We start from the raw sequence: 15,122 nt of genomic DNA on the forward strand, positions 1-15,122 counted from the left end.
GTTTTATTATTTCTTTTTTACCACTAATTCAGTTTGCAAAATGTTTTTCATACATCATCAACAATACACTGAAAGTACCTGCTAAATTATGGCTTTGTATGATGTATAGTTAAGCAGATATGACATCATAAACACCGAGAACCATGAAAAAACTAGCTTTTACCTAAAATGGGGTGCAAATTACCCTGGCTATAATCCATTCATTAGAGCACTTGAATGACTTCCAACAAATTTAAATTTCGTTTCAAATATTTTGCCGGCCGAAGTGGCCGTGCGGTTAAAGGCGCTGCAGTCTGGAACCGCAAGACCGCTACGGTCGCAGGTTCAAATCCTGCCTCGGGCATGGATGTTTGTGATGTCCTTAGGTTAGTTAGGTTTAACTAGTTCTAAGTTCTAGGGGACTAATGACCTCAGCAGTTGAGTCCCATAGTGCTCAGAGCCATTTTTTCAAATATTTTCTAAACTTTTCCTCACTTTCCTGCTTAACATCAAATATATAACATATTTACTCATTTGTAAAGTTCTCAGACGTCTGATTTTGTTTTATACACTGGAGTTTCATTCATTAAATAATCACTGGTGGTGGTTGTGGATGTGGTGGTAAGGGCGAGGGTTATTGGTGTTAAGTAAATGACAAGTTGGTGTGAGCTGATTTTTATTTGTTACTCAGTGTTTGCAATTGCCCAGTCAACACAAATTTCAAACTTTCTCATCCTCTGAATCGCTCTGTACTTGGTCTCTCTCCCCTTTTGGTTACAACTGCTCTTTGTGTTTGACTGTAGCTATACCAATGTGTTTTACGTAACACACACTACCAACAGTAGTGTACTTTGTGCCCAATCAAAATATAAAAATAAATTTCATTAGTTGTTTTTCACTTTTATGAGTAGCAATACTTTATAGATTTACTGGTGTGTAAATAGGGCATAGTTTCTCAAAACAGCTTTTAGCACTGTCTTAGCAATGCCAATGGGGAAAGGTGGGGGGGATTACTTTACAGCCATCACAATAAAATTAAACCATTTTCGTTAGTTGATTTTTACTTTTATTAATAACATGCTGTTTAAAGAGATACTAATGTCTAAATAGAACACATGAAAATACTGAAAATATATTTTTTTTGTAAAAAGACACATCTACAACATATAAGTTAAATTTGAATTTTTAGATTAAGTTTGACTGAAAACATTAAAGCAATTAAAAATGTGGTAGAAGTTCTCATTAAAAACAATAAATATTTCAATCAACATTTTAAAATATGATGTTTATGACTAGCTTGTAACATTTACAAAAGATGGGCATAAGTACTCCCTCCCCTTATGTTATTGCTAGTGTTAAGATGGGAATGTTAAATTTAGCACAAGAGTTTGTTAATGGTGACACTCTGTTGTTTATTGCAGCAGAAGAACAACAGTACTGCCTCCGCCAGTGAGTCCGGAGTCCCGAGAAGGGTCAGTGGCTTCTGCAACGGCATCGGCTCCTCGCCTCGGCCTGGCCGACCTCTCGGCCCTCCACTGCCCCAGAGTCCGTCCTCCCGCCAGTATAAATGTGCAGTGTTCCAGTGTGATACTAATGCCCGAAAGGTGCCGGGTGTCGTGTGGCATTCTTTTCCCAAAGACGAGTACTTGAGGTGTGAGTGGATTGCCAGGTGCAAACGTATAGGCAGAGTGAATGTGAAAGGTGGGGGAGTCTGCTCGCTTCATTTTCGGCCGGAGGACTATGTACGAGATTTGAGAAACGAACTTCTCAGATTACCCTCGAGAAAGAAATTAGTACCGACTGCAATTCCCAGCCTGAACATTCCGAGTTGGAATGAAGGTGAAATTAAGAAGCGCAAGAATCAGAGAAAGGTAAGAAGTCAGTATGGAAAATTATTAATGCTAAAATATTTCACATAAATTAGTTAAGATTATCAGATTACCTTACTATGTGTGTGCTTATTGTGAACACTAGTTTTTGTGTTGTGATGTATTTAGATTTTTTACTGCACTGGATGACAAACCCAACATTACCCACGAATTTTCTGTTAGGCGCGAAAACAAAAAGTAATCAACTGGGACTGTAAGGTAATATCGAAAAAATTTCATTTCCGTGTGTTTGTGAAAGTGCCATTAAAATTATGACAGTCGTTCAGATAAATATGCATAATGTAGAATGCAATATTGTTGTTGGCTCTTCATAGCTACGTAGTCAAAAGCTATAAAAAACAATGCCAGATGTCAGGTATTTCCTGAAGTTGACTCAACTGTAGGAGTTTCTTAGTAGTAAAGAATAAAGATATTAAAACTTTGTGCATGATGCAATGTTTTTTCACAGATATCAGTATTTATAACATCATCTCTCTTGAACTGTGTGTCGTACAATGATGTGTTTCTGTAGGTACATTCAGTGGCGTATGTCGATACGGTCAGCAAAGTTTATTGCGAATAAATTTAGTGGTAGAGAAGCAGCAAATTAAAACATCATGAAGGACGTGGCAGTTTTTAAGCATTGCTGTGTTTGACATTGTTTCTCCTTGACTATGTTAGGTGGTTCTTATGTCCACAGTGATTGTTGTCTGACAGTTTAGGATTTCCTTGAAATTTGTCCAGTGGTTTAAGAGGAAATGTGGAACACACACACACACACACACACACACACACACACACACACACACACACACACGTGTGCTTGGAGAGAGCAACATTAAACGTAACTCACAGCAAAACCCAACAATGTTTATGAAAGACACTCATACAACTGGTGCGACTATACAGGTGATGTAGACAGTGTGTTATTACTGACTTCTGCCATTCGTCAGTTGGTTGTGTGTCAGTGCAATATTGTGAGTGCAGCTGTAAATACGTTAAAAGCTTTATTCATTTCAGGTAAGGATAGCTGTAGTTGAGCTCTACATTTGTTCTCAGTTGTTTGAAGAAACGCACAATGTATTCGTAGAAAAATTCTGAATGCTGGTATCTCAACAAAGAATAGCATACGTGATTTAGTTAAAAATCGGATCAGTTTCAAAGGCAAAACAAAATAGGCAACCTTCCTTTATGACTCCACTGGCCATTACTGATGTTCGAAAGAGTGTTTCTGCCACCTCAAAAAAAATCAGTTCTTAATTTATCCCATCACTCTGGTGTTGAGTGCACCACTTGACATAAAATTCTTCAGGATTAAAACTGAAACCATACCATTCCTAAGACTGTACAATAACTTGAGGAGGTAGATGGATAAAGGCAAATTGATTATTGCAACTAATTTCTTGAAACATTGTGGGTGGACAGCTAGACCCGATGGCATATTTCGTGTCAGACAAAGAATGGTTCCGTTTACCAAGTTACATTATTTGGCAGGATACCAGGTGCTGGATGGTGATGAATCCTTATGAGACATACCAACGCCCACTTGACAAAGTTCTGGTAATTGTATAGTGCGAGACATTTTTTTGAGTTGACTGCCAATACCCAAGTTCAAACACCATAATTTTGTAATAATTATGAGCACAGTTAACTGACAATTAAAAAGAAAACAGCTTCTTCCAATGAGATGGGGCAACATGTCCCACATCAAACATTTCACTGAATCGCATTCACACAGTAGAAAGGATTGTGTTCGCTTCTTTCTTATCGGTGACAGTCTGTGGTAATTGCTTGAGCTTCCTCAACATGGCAGTTCACAGTATGAAGTTTAAAGAATGCGTGCTACATCGTCGTGGAAAGTGTCTGGGCCAGGAGGTACAGCCTCTGCAGTTACTAGCTGTTGCATATAGAATGACACATAGTATATAAGTAGTGAATCCATAGCAACTGGGACCATCTGGACACGAAGCAAATGGCATGGGTGAGCTTACTGAAGAAGTAGGAATTAAAATTTGAAGTCTGTCATGGCATCATTACGTAACCTAAAATAAAAGTGTGCATTGTAAAGCAATTGAATGTGATCTGAAGGAAAATGAGATGGATTTTGCTAAAAATTATTCACTTATTATTCACAATGCAGTGCAAGTTTTCCATGGGGAAAAATAGTCAAGTGCCAATCCAGCCATTTGTTCCAGAATGAGATTTTCACCCTGCAGCAGTGTGTGCACTGACGTGTGAAACTTCCTGGCAGATTAAAACTGTGTGTTGGACCGAGACTTGAACTCGGGACTGGAAAGTTTCGAAGGTAGGAGTTGAGGTACTGACAGAAGCTGTAAGGATGGGGCGTGAGTCATGCTTGGGTAGTTCAGTCGGTAGAGCACATGCCTGTGGAAGACAAAGGTCCTGAGTTCGAGTCTCACTCCGACACACAGTTTTAATTTGCCAGGAAGTTTCATCCATTTGTTGTCTATTTTCCTCAAAATCAAAGATCTCAAAAAGTAAGAATCATGAGTTTTTACATTGTCAATGACTGTGACATGATGCAGTTGCTGTCTATCAAGGAGCTGATCAAATATGTAAAAACACTGTCTGCTTAGATTTCCGACATCTGCTATTTCATTGATGACTCCAGTACCCAATGCAATACTTTCAAATTTTTTCTCGATTTGTGCATCAGAGAAATTGTCTGGTGATGGCAGAATGGAATTATTTTGCAAGTCACAGAAAGTCACCTAGCAATTGGATTGGAGTTACAACAGAATAGATTCTGACAGCATTTTAAATTAATTCAATAATTGTATGACATATTGAAAAATTCAAATTTTTGTTGCCTTGAAACTTGGTTGACGAGCATCCTGCAACTTGGATTGTGCATCGCCTTAGCTGTTTACTGATGTAGATATTATTACTCAGTTTCTATACACATAGGTGAAAAAGCTGAGATCTTTACAACAATTGATAGAAGTAATGTGGTACAAGTAGTCTAACTGCAAATGCTCAGCTGCCAAGCCGAATGACGGAACTATATTTTGCGCAAGTTGGTCGTGTAATGTGAGTGGTAACTTCATTGGTATCTGCTGCCATTGAGCATTCAGGTTGGCATCTTATTCTCTGCACTGTGATACTGACAACAGCGCAGCGACATTCAAAACTTATGTGTCGTGGGTGTCTGGAATCTCTCGTTGAGTTTAGCATGAAGGTTAATGTTGAACTTCAGAATGCAGTTGTGATGGGTAAAAATATTAGGGTTGGAACTTAAAGAGTGGCAATTATATATTCACAACCGATACAAAAGAGTTACATGTTTGCACCTGTTACCGTCCTTCAAAGTAGTCACCAGCGTTGTGTAGAACTTGTGCCAGTGATGTGATAGGTGTAGTATACCATTAGCAGAGCCTGTTTTGTTGATGGTGCGAATGGAGCAGTCTACTGCCTGTCGAATCTCTGAAACAGTTCTGAAGCGAATGCCACGAAGTGGTTCCTTCATCTTTGTAATCAAATCAAAGTCAGAAGGACTTAAGTCTGGGAAGTATGGTACATAGTACAGTAGTTCCCGAAGAGAGCAGCCGCAGCTTGCACTGTATGCGCCCGCGCATTGTCGTGCAAAATGATGGGTGGTTTGCACAGAAAGTGCCACCGCTTCTTTCGCAAAGCTGGTTGCAGGTAATACTCCAAAAACGAACAGTAATACTGTGTCTTGACGGTCTGCCGTGGAGAAACGTAGTGCGTTAGGATAACACCGTCACAGTCGTATAAGAGAATCGCCATAACTTTAGACCGCTCCATTCAAACTATCAACAGAACAGGCTCTGCTAACGGCATACTATGCCTTCCACATCAGTGGCAATGGGTTCTATACAACACTGGTGACTACTTTGAAGGACAGTAACAGGTGCAAACATGTAACTCTTTTGTATCAGTAGTGAATAAATAGTTGCCACTATTTAAGTTCCAACCCTCGTATAAGTAAAACTACAATTCTAGGCCCAATTCCCCACATTGGCTATTTCATTGGTGACCCCAGCACCCAATGCAAAACTTTAAAATTATTTTGCTGCAAGTGCATATTAACCTCTTAAAACATCATACTGCCAATACAACATTTTTCAGAATTACTTCTACTGTTTTAAAAGAGTGCACAGCTAGTTATTGTAACAAACATAGCTCTGGCGCAATGGTATCCGTGGACATTGAGGTCCAGTTTGTCGCAAATTTCTCTGAAACTTGTGACCTTTGAATGTTTTTCTTCAAGTTCATCAAACTTTATCTGTGAGAAAACCTTTTTTGTCACAAAATGCCATTCATATTCTTTCTATCAAGAATTGCTAGATAATTAACAAACTCACTTTCCTGAGATAGCTTCATTTTGACAGCAACGAGAGCTAAACCTAGGACAGTCGGAGAGGAAATAAAAGAAATTTTTGAAACACTCCTCGGTTTTGTGAATTTTGAAATTTTCTGGGAAATCCCCCATCATGTGTGATAGGTTCATACGCCTCTAAAATAAGTAGCATCTACATCTACTAACAAAGTTGTGCAACATTTGTATGGACAATCTCAATACTTCGTATTGCAGCAGGCCCTATAGAAAGGCAGTCATCTGCACCTATGGAGTCAGTTGCTCTACAGAAATTGGCAAATGTTAAAAGAATAAAGTTTTAACTGGGATAAAGAGAGAAGATCAAACAGCAATGAGGATACAAAATCTTATGTTATAACATGTGGTATTTTATGCAGATGAAGGAATACTAATTTACTGTATATGTATCATATAATTTTTACTTACATGTTCAAGATGTATCTATACAACCGTGTAAAGAATTCATTGTTTAACATTACTGCCAAAAATTTCTAGATGCTTGACCAGTTTACTTCATAGTTTTAAACCACTGACCTTCTCACATTTTATCTCGGGCATTGCAACACTTCTGAATAGCACTGTCGATTGACAGTTTGTCCCTGTGACACAAATTCACGATGACAATGCTGACACGATCATAGTCACTAGATGTCGAAAGATGCCTGGAATGAGGTCATCAGACCATTTTTAAACTGTGTGAGCAATTCGTAACACGGGGTATGGCTCGAGCACTCATCACTGAAACCTTCCTGCATGATTTGGTGTGTCTCTGTAAAGGTTTCTTTGAATTTCAAGCAAAGTGTAATGCAGACGCATTGTCCCTCTAGCCGAGGCATCTCGAAATTCCCAAACTGTGTGACACAGCTTTCTGCTCTATAAAGCACTGAACGCTGACAGACATACAACAGTGAAACTTCCAGCAGTTAAACATTAAACACAGGCGTGTGCAGGGATGCCAACCATATTTCACTCGAGATGCCATTCGTGGGTAATTACGAATGTTCTGGAATTTATCAAACAGATCTCGTATTTTTTTAAATGACAGTTTACAAGTTTTGTGTTAAAACACAGTTTGAAGAAGTGCAGTGCTGTATTGCGCTGTGCTGTGAAAATGTGCAGTTCTGTGAACTTAACCTGCAGTCAGTTTCAACTACAATAGCAGGGAATTTGAACTGTTACACCAATGGTATCGCTCAAATATATTTCTAGTAACTAAGTAATATATGAAACAGAGCCAAGTAACACAAATATGACTTTATTCATAAACCTCTGATCAATAACAGAAATAAGCCTCTCGTGACTCCACATGTAATGAGACAAGTGAATCCTACTGAAGGGCAACGTAAGCGATGCACAACTTATGTTAGTAGTATGAGCTAAAAGAACACAGTGAGAGTGAGTCAGCCCTGCTCCACTCGTGTACAGGCGCAAGTCGATGTTAGACGGTGAGGTGGAGAACGCTTCGTACAGGTGTCTTCTAGTGACCGGCCTGTGCTGGCATGGCTGCCAGTTAATTTGAGGGCTCACTTGCGCTGACATTACACTCGGCGCACCCACACTCACCTGCACTAGCATCAGGATACAGCAATATTCTTCCTCCTTTCCTTTTCTCTTTCTTCCTCTTTATATATAATTTTAAACAAAAATAGTGTTCTCAAGAATGTGCTGTTTTGTTTTCTTCCTCGCAGTTGGTTTCAACAGAAAACATGGAAGTAATGTTGATGGCTTATTGTCGTATAATTAGAATGCTACTACAATGGAATGTGAATCATCCAAAAACATTGTATTCCTACCTGTTGGCAAATTAATAAACACATCAAAAAAAGTTTTGCATCACTGCGGTTCCCAGAATTTCTAAAGATAGGTGTTGACTGTGGATACTGTATCACAGACACATCCCTTTGACTGTTGAGAAATGTCACTAAACCCGCCAGAAGACGTAAACAACCGTGCACGAGCAACACCTGTTAGACGGAGGGGGTCTGACAGCTGATCAGTTCCAGTCATTCCACCTGGAAGGAGGTACACGGCTCCTGTTGACTGTAGTTCATCCGTGCCTAGATGGCCAAACTGTGGACAATAGGCTTCACGGTGCGCAACTTCACACCCGACGTCTGTGGCGAGGTCCATCTTTGCAACCACGACACTGTGCAACGGGCTCGACAACATGCCAAATGGACCGCTCGGGATTGGCAAGACATTCTCTTCACCGACAAGTGTCGCATATGCCTTCGACCAGTCAATTGTCGGAGATGTGTTCGGAGGCAACCTGTCAGGCTGAATGCCTTAGACACACTGTCCAGAGTGTGCAGCAAGTTGGAGGTTCGCTGCTGTTTTGAGGTGGCATTATGTGGGGCCGACATACTCTGCTGGTGGTCACGGAAGGTGCTGTAACGGCTGTACAATAGACGATTGTCGTCCTCCGACCGATAGTGCAGCTGTATCGGCAGCATATTGGCGAGGCATTGATCTTCACAGATGACGGTTCGTGCCCCCATCGTGCACATCTTGTGAATGACTTCCTTCGGGATAACGACATCGCTCGACTAGAGTGGCCGGCGTGTTCTGCAGACGTGAACCTTTTGAACGTGCCTGGGATATATTGAAAATGGCTGTTTATGGACGACGTGACCCACCGACCACTCTGAACGATCTATGCCGAATCGCCATTGAGGAGTGGGACAATCTGAACTGACAGTGCCTTGATGAACTTGTGGATAGTGTGCCACGATGAATACAGGTGTGCATCAATGCGAGAGTACTGCTAGGTATTATAGGTACTGGTGTGTTCAGCAATCTGGATCACCACCTCTGAAGGTCTCGCTGTATGGTGGTACAACATGCAATATGTGGTTTTAATGAGCAACAAAAAGGGCAAGTATGATGTTTATGCTCATCTCTATTCCAATTTTCTATACAGGTTCTGGAGCTCTCGGAACCGAGGTGATGCAATACTTTTTTTGATGTGTGTGTTATGCAAAATACTGTCATTGAAGCTACTATCCTCACAGATTCAGCAGCTGGAGAGGTTTTTCTCATGTCCCGTACACCGTGCATTTTCCTCATTTGAAGTGACTTCAGCACATTTATATTTTCCAAATTATAAAAGTAACATCCGAATTTCAACGTTCTTCGACAGACAACAGTTTAAAATTTGAACAGTCCGGGTAGACATTCCAACCACAGTACCATTGGTGCTCTTGCTTTCTTCTTGCTGGAGAAAACTCTGACAGGACTAACCTATTCAGACATGCTTCAAAACTGGTTATTTCCTCAACTTGAAGATGATTCAGATGACTTCATCTTCGTGCAAGATTGTGCTTCGCTTCATTTCTCCAAGTGTGTCTGATGTTACCTGAATGACACCGTTCCAGGATGTCAGATTGGAAGAGGAGCAGCAGAAGATGAACTTCATCGCTGGTGGCCTCCCAGGTCTCCAGATCTCACTGCTTGTGACTTTTATCTGCGGATTTATGTACAAGACGGCATTTTTATCCCCCCTGTACATGACACCCTCGAAAGGCTGCAGCATTGCACTGTTGAAGCTGGGAATTCGATGACTAGAGATCGGCTGCTTTTTTGTGTATCAGGAAATGGGCCGTTTTGTTATTTGTCATTTAACAGATGGAATGCATAAAAATTTGTACTTTTCTCTTTCCGGGAGCACTAGAGTTGTGTTTCTATCATTTGTAGTTCGGGAGCAATAAATGTTTGAAATCTGTTCCCTCTTTTTGAATATCTTGTATGTAGCAGCAAAACGACGTGAAGGGAGCCCCATAAATTGGGAGTTGCAGGGCGAGGTAGAATTACAAACCCACTTGTCTGTGTTGCAAATGTGCCTGTCAGGAGAAGTTGTACCAAAGCCATAAAACCTGAACTATTGAGCAACGGAATTAAGTCATTCGGTGGGAGCACTTTTGTTTTACACTGTTTCCAATTAGTGGCAGACTATAAATCTGGCATATGCCACATACGGTGCAGACTGCTGGCTGACAAGTGAAACACAGCGACGGATTCAGTGACAGTATGGTTAGCCGTATTGTGGTATGCCGGGTGTCACAAGATTACACTGCCATCTATTACGTGACGATTTTGGCTGATCAGGTCTGTCCCGTGGTACGGTGTTTGTTCCTCAATGGTGATGCCGTGTTCTGAAAACATGGTACACGTTCACACAGTTGCATCGTCCACAGCTGGTTTTTTGGTTACAAGAACGAATTGTCGCATCTTCCGTGGCTACCACAGTCAGCAGATAGGAATATTGTTGGGCGCTTGTGGTCTACTTTGGAAAGAAAGGTGCACGATCACTGTCCAGCTCTGCCATTGTTACCTGACCTTCCCACTATTTTGCAGGAATAATGGTGTAACATTTCCTTGAAAAACATACAGGGCCTGTATTTATCCGTTCCAAGATGACTGGAAACTGTTTCAAATGGCACCAGTTTTCCTAGGCTGTATTACGTGTAATAATGTGGTGTGTCTGTACTTCAGTCTACCCGCTGTAAGCAGCAAGCCACATATGGGTGAAGGGTTCCTTGTAGTATTGCTGGTCATTCCCGTTTCCTTTTCCACTCAGAGTCAGAGAAAACTGACTGTCTGTATGTTGCATTCATGCGAACCTCGATTTCACTTATCTCGGCTTTGCAGTCCTTACTCGAGATGTATGTTGGCAGTGATCAAATTGTTCTGTTGTCAGCCACAAATGCTGGTTCTCTAAACTTTATCAATAGTGTTTCGAGGAAAGAATATAGTCTTCCCTCCTGGGATTCCCATTTGAGTTCACAGAACATTTCTCTAATTCTTGGGTGTCAATTCACCTATCAGTGGCAATTCTAAAAGCACGTCAATGTCTTATTTTAATCTGATATCGTGGGGATCCCAAATACCCACGCTGTACACAAGAATGGGTCCCCCAAGTGTTGTATACGCACCCCCCCACCCCCTCCAGTGGAGGTAAGCTACACTTTCCTAGAATTCTCCCAATAAATCAAAGTCGAGCATTCGCTGTCCCTATTCTGTCCTTATGTGCTTATTCCATTTCATATAGCTTTGCAACATTACACCTAGGTATTTGATTGAAGTGGCTGTATCAAGCAGCACATTGCTGATAATGTATTAGGGCATGACGGGAATGTTTTCTACATCTACATTTATACTCCGCAAGCCACCCAACGGTGTGTGGCGGAGGGCACTTTATGTGCCACTGTTATTACCTCCCTTTCCTGTTTCAGTCGCGTACGGTTTGTGGGAAGAACGACTGCCGGAAAGCCTCCGTGCGTGCTCGAATCTCTCTAATTTTACATTTGTGATCTCCACGGGAGGTATAAGTAGGGGGAAGCAATATATTCAATACCTCATCCAGAAACACACCCTCTCGAAACCTGGACAGCGAGCTACACCGCAATGCAGAGTGCCTCTCTTGCAGAGTCTGCCACTCGAGTTTGCTAAACATCTCCGTAACGCTATCACGCTTACCAAATAACCCTGTGACGAAACGCGCCGCTCTTCTTTGGATCTTCTCTATCTCCTCCGTCAACCCGACCTGGTACGGATCCCACACTGATGAGCAATACTCAAGTATAGGTCGAACGAGTGTTTTGTAAGCCACCTCCTTTGTTGATGGACTACATTTTCCAAGGACTCTCCCAATGAATTTCAACCTGGCATCCGCCTTACCGACAATTAATTTTATATGATCATTCCACTTCAAATTGCTTCGTACGCACACTCCCAGATATTTTACAGAAGTAACTGCTACCAGTGTTTGTGCCGCTATATATAATCGTACAATAAAGGATTCTTCTTTTCATGTATTCACAATACATTACATTTTTCTATGTTAAGGGTCAGTTGCCACTACCTGCACCAAGCGCCTATCCGCTGCAGATCTTCCTGCATTTCGCTGCAATTTTCTAATGCTGCAACTTCTCTGTATAATACAGCATCATCCGCAGAAAGCCACACTGAGCTTCCGACACTATCTACAAGGTCATTTATATATATTGTGAAAAGCAATGGTCCCATAACACTCCCCTGTGGCACGCCATGGGTTACATTAATGTCTGTAGACGTCTCTCCATTGAGAACAACATGCTGTGTTCTGTTTGCTAAAAACTCTTCAATCCAGCCACACAGCTGGTCTGATATTCCGTAGGCTCTTGCTTTGTTTATCAGGCGACAGTGCGGAACTGTATCGAACGCCTTCCGGAAGTCAAGGAAAATAGCATCTACCTGGGAGCCTGTATCTAATATTTTCTAGGTCTCACGAACAAATAAAGCGAGTTGGATCTCTCACGATCGCTGCTTCCGAAATCCGTGTTGATTCCTACAGAGTAGATTCTGTGTTTCCAGAAATGACATGATACGCGAGCAACTTTCCTTTGTTGAGTGATTACCTACTCGTCTGCTATTAAGTTACATTTTTGTACTTTAGAGGAAGCTGCCATTCATCGTGCCCATTAGGTATTCTGTCATCCTGCACTCCCCTCCGGTCACGTGACAACATTTTGCCGTACATTGCAGCGTCTTCAGCTACAATTGCAGACTGCAGCTCGCCCTATTTGTCAAGGCATTTATGTATGTAGAGAACAAGAGTTCACACTGATGGTACGGCTGTCTCTGAACACTCGCCTCCTGGGATAATGCACTGTGCTCTGTTACATTGTAGAAGTAGAGTATCTCACCTTTTCTCTCTCACTTAACACTACAGCCCTTAACCCATTAACGCTCAAATCTGCGCTAATGCAACATTTCGTTTGTAATTTTTCATGTAAAATGAGTTGGACCAATTTCAGATTTCTTTATAAAACGGTAAGAGGGCACCTGAAATTGTTGAGGCGTTTTTAATCGGTTACTGAACGTAATGCTGGCCAGTCTGAATTTTAAACGTTTCGATAAAAGTGTTTATTGCATTGCGAAATTTCGTACTTTCTTCCTATTTATCAGGCAGTGATTTTTAAGTGAGTTTTATACAATGAACTACTTTAACCTTCTGCTATTATACTACAGTATTATTTACAGACTGAACTTACAATGCATACTATTTCTTGGCAATTAACAATAATGTTGTGTTTTTTACCAGCTTTGGGACTTGTGGGTTGTTGTTGTTGTTGTTGTTGTTGTTGTTGTTGTTGTTGTCTTCAGTCCTGAGACTGGTTTGATGCAGCTCTCCATGCTACTCTATCCTGTGCAAGCTTCATCATCTCCCAGTACTTACTGCAATCTACATTCTTCTGAATCTGCTTAGCGTATTCATCTCTTGGTCTCCCTCTACAATTTTTACCCTCCACACTGTCCTCCAGTACTAAGTTGGTGATCCCTTGATGACTCTGAATGTGTCCTACCAACCGATCCCTTCTTCTATTCAAGTTGTGTCACAAACTCCCCTTCTCCCCAATCCTATTCAATACCTCCTCATTAGTTACGTGATCTACCCATCTAATCTTCAGCATTCTTCTGTTGCACCACATTTCGAAAGCTTCTATTCTCTTCTTGTCCAAACTATTTATCGTCCATGTTTCACTTCCATACATGGCTACACTCCATACAAGGCTACACTCCATACAAATACTTTCAGAAACGACTTCCTGACACTTAAATCTATACTCGATGTCAACAAATTTCTCTTCTTCAGAAATGCTTTCCTTGCCATTGCCAGTCTACATTTTATATCCTCTCTACTTCGACAATCGTCAGTTATTTTGCTCCCCAAATAGCAAAATTCCTTTACCACTTTAAGTGTCTCATTTCCTAATCTAATTCCCTCAGCATCACCCGACTTAATTAGACTACATTCCATTATCCTTGTTTTGCTTTTGTTGATGTTCATCTTATATCCTCCTTTCAAGACACTGACCATTCCGTTCAGTTGCTGTTCCAAGTCCTTTGCTGTCTCTGACAGAATTACAATGTCATCAGCTATATTTGTATAATTTGGCTGCTTTATTCTGCCACAATAATCTTTGGTATTCCGTTGCCCGAACTATTTATTATTGTTTGGCCTTGTTTCGCAGATATTTAGTCACTTTGGTCGGTATACGGCCAGAACATTAGATGAAAACAGGGAGGGGGAAGTCTTCACAGGCACGGGGAATGCACTGTGTACTCATTGCCAGGCACTCTCGTACAAGACAAAGTATGTCCTCTTCAAACTCTGGAGTACAGTGCACCTGTGAGGCCACAACCAATCCTCAGAGCTGAGAACAAACCAGTTCCTTGGGGCCGTCATGTATGTGACATCGTAACTACAACAAGAAGTCTTAGTCATTCAGATATCCCAGGCACGGGGAATGCACTGTGTACTCATTGCCGGGCACTCTCGTACAAGACAAAGTATGTCCTCTTCAAACTCTGGAGTACAGTGCACCTGTGAGGCCACAACCAATCCTCAGAGCTGAGAACAAACCAGTTCCTTGGGGCCGTCATGTATGTGACATCGTAACTACAACAAGAAGTCTTAGTCATTCAGATATCCCAGGCACGGGGAATGCACTGTGTACTCATTGCCGGGCACTCTCGTACAAGACAAAGTATGTCCTCTTCAAACTCTGGAGTACAGTGCACCTGTGAGGCCACAACCAATCCTCAGAGCTGAGAACAAACCAGTTCCTTGGGGCCGTCATGTATGTGACATCGTAACTACAACAAGAAGTCTTAGTCATTCAGATATCAGAGAACCTATTCCTTAAGCTCGGACCTTTCGCTAACTGTGAATACTCGATATAACTAGCAATTTTTTGTAGATGTCCGAAATTCGAATAGATATTGCTGTCGTCACTCACAAATTTCCACTGCAAAAGATGCAAATGTGAATAACGACATAGACTGACAAAAATTTAAAGCGTTGCACCAACATGCCAACATGACCGGAAGCTACTGAGCTCACATTCCATTGTTTACATAGCTGGTAGGTTTTA

At 41.3% G+C, this 15,122-nt stretch overlaps 1 protein-coding gene across 6 annotated transcripts in view; it reads left to right on the forward strand.

Moving 5' to 3' along the window:
- The window catches only part of LOC126427399 (uncharacterized), a 232,097-nt gene that overhangs the window by 60,518 nt on the left and 156,457 nt on the right, over positions 1 to 15,122 (forward strand). For 5 of the 6 annotated variants that reach the window (XM_050089748.1, XM_050089747.1, XM_050089749.1 and 2 more), the window contains one exon: positions 1,401 to 1,850. In XM_050089748.1, the coding sequence (XP_049945705.1) occupies positions 1,401 to 1,850 (450 nt within the window). The remainder of the gene's footprint in view (positions 1 to 1,400; positions 1,851 to 15,122) is intronic. The other variant, XM_050089750.1, reaches the window with a different exon arrangement.

This window comes from Schistocerca serialis, chromosome 11 (genome assembly GCF_023864345.2).
Source record: "Schistocerca serialis cubense isolate TAMUIC-IGC-003099 chromosome 11, iqSchSeri2.2, whole genome shotgun sequence".
In the NCBI taxonomy this organism is placed as follows: domain Eukaryota; kingdom Metazoa; phylum Arthropoda; class Insecta; order Orthoptera; family Acrididae; genus Schistocerca; species Schistocerca serialis.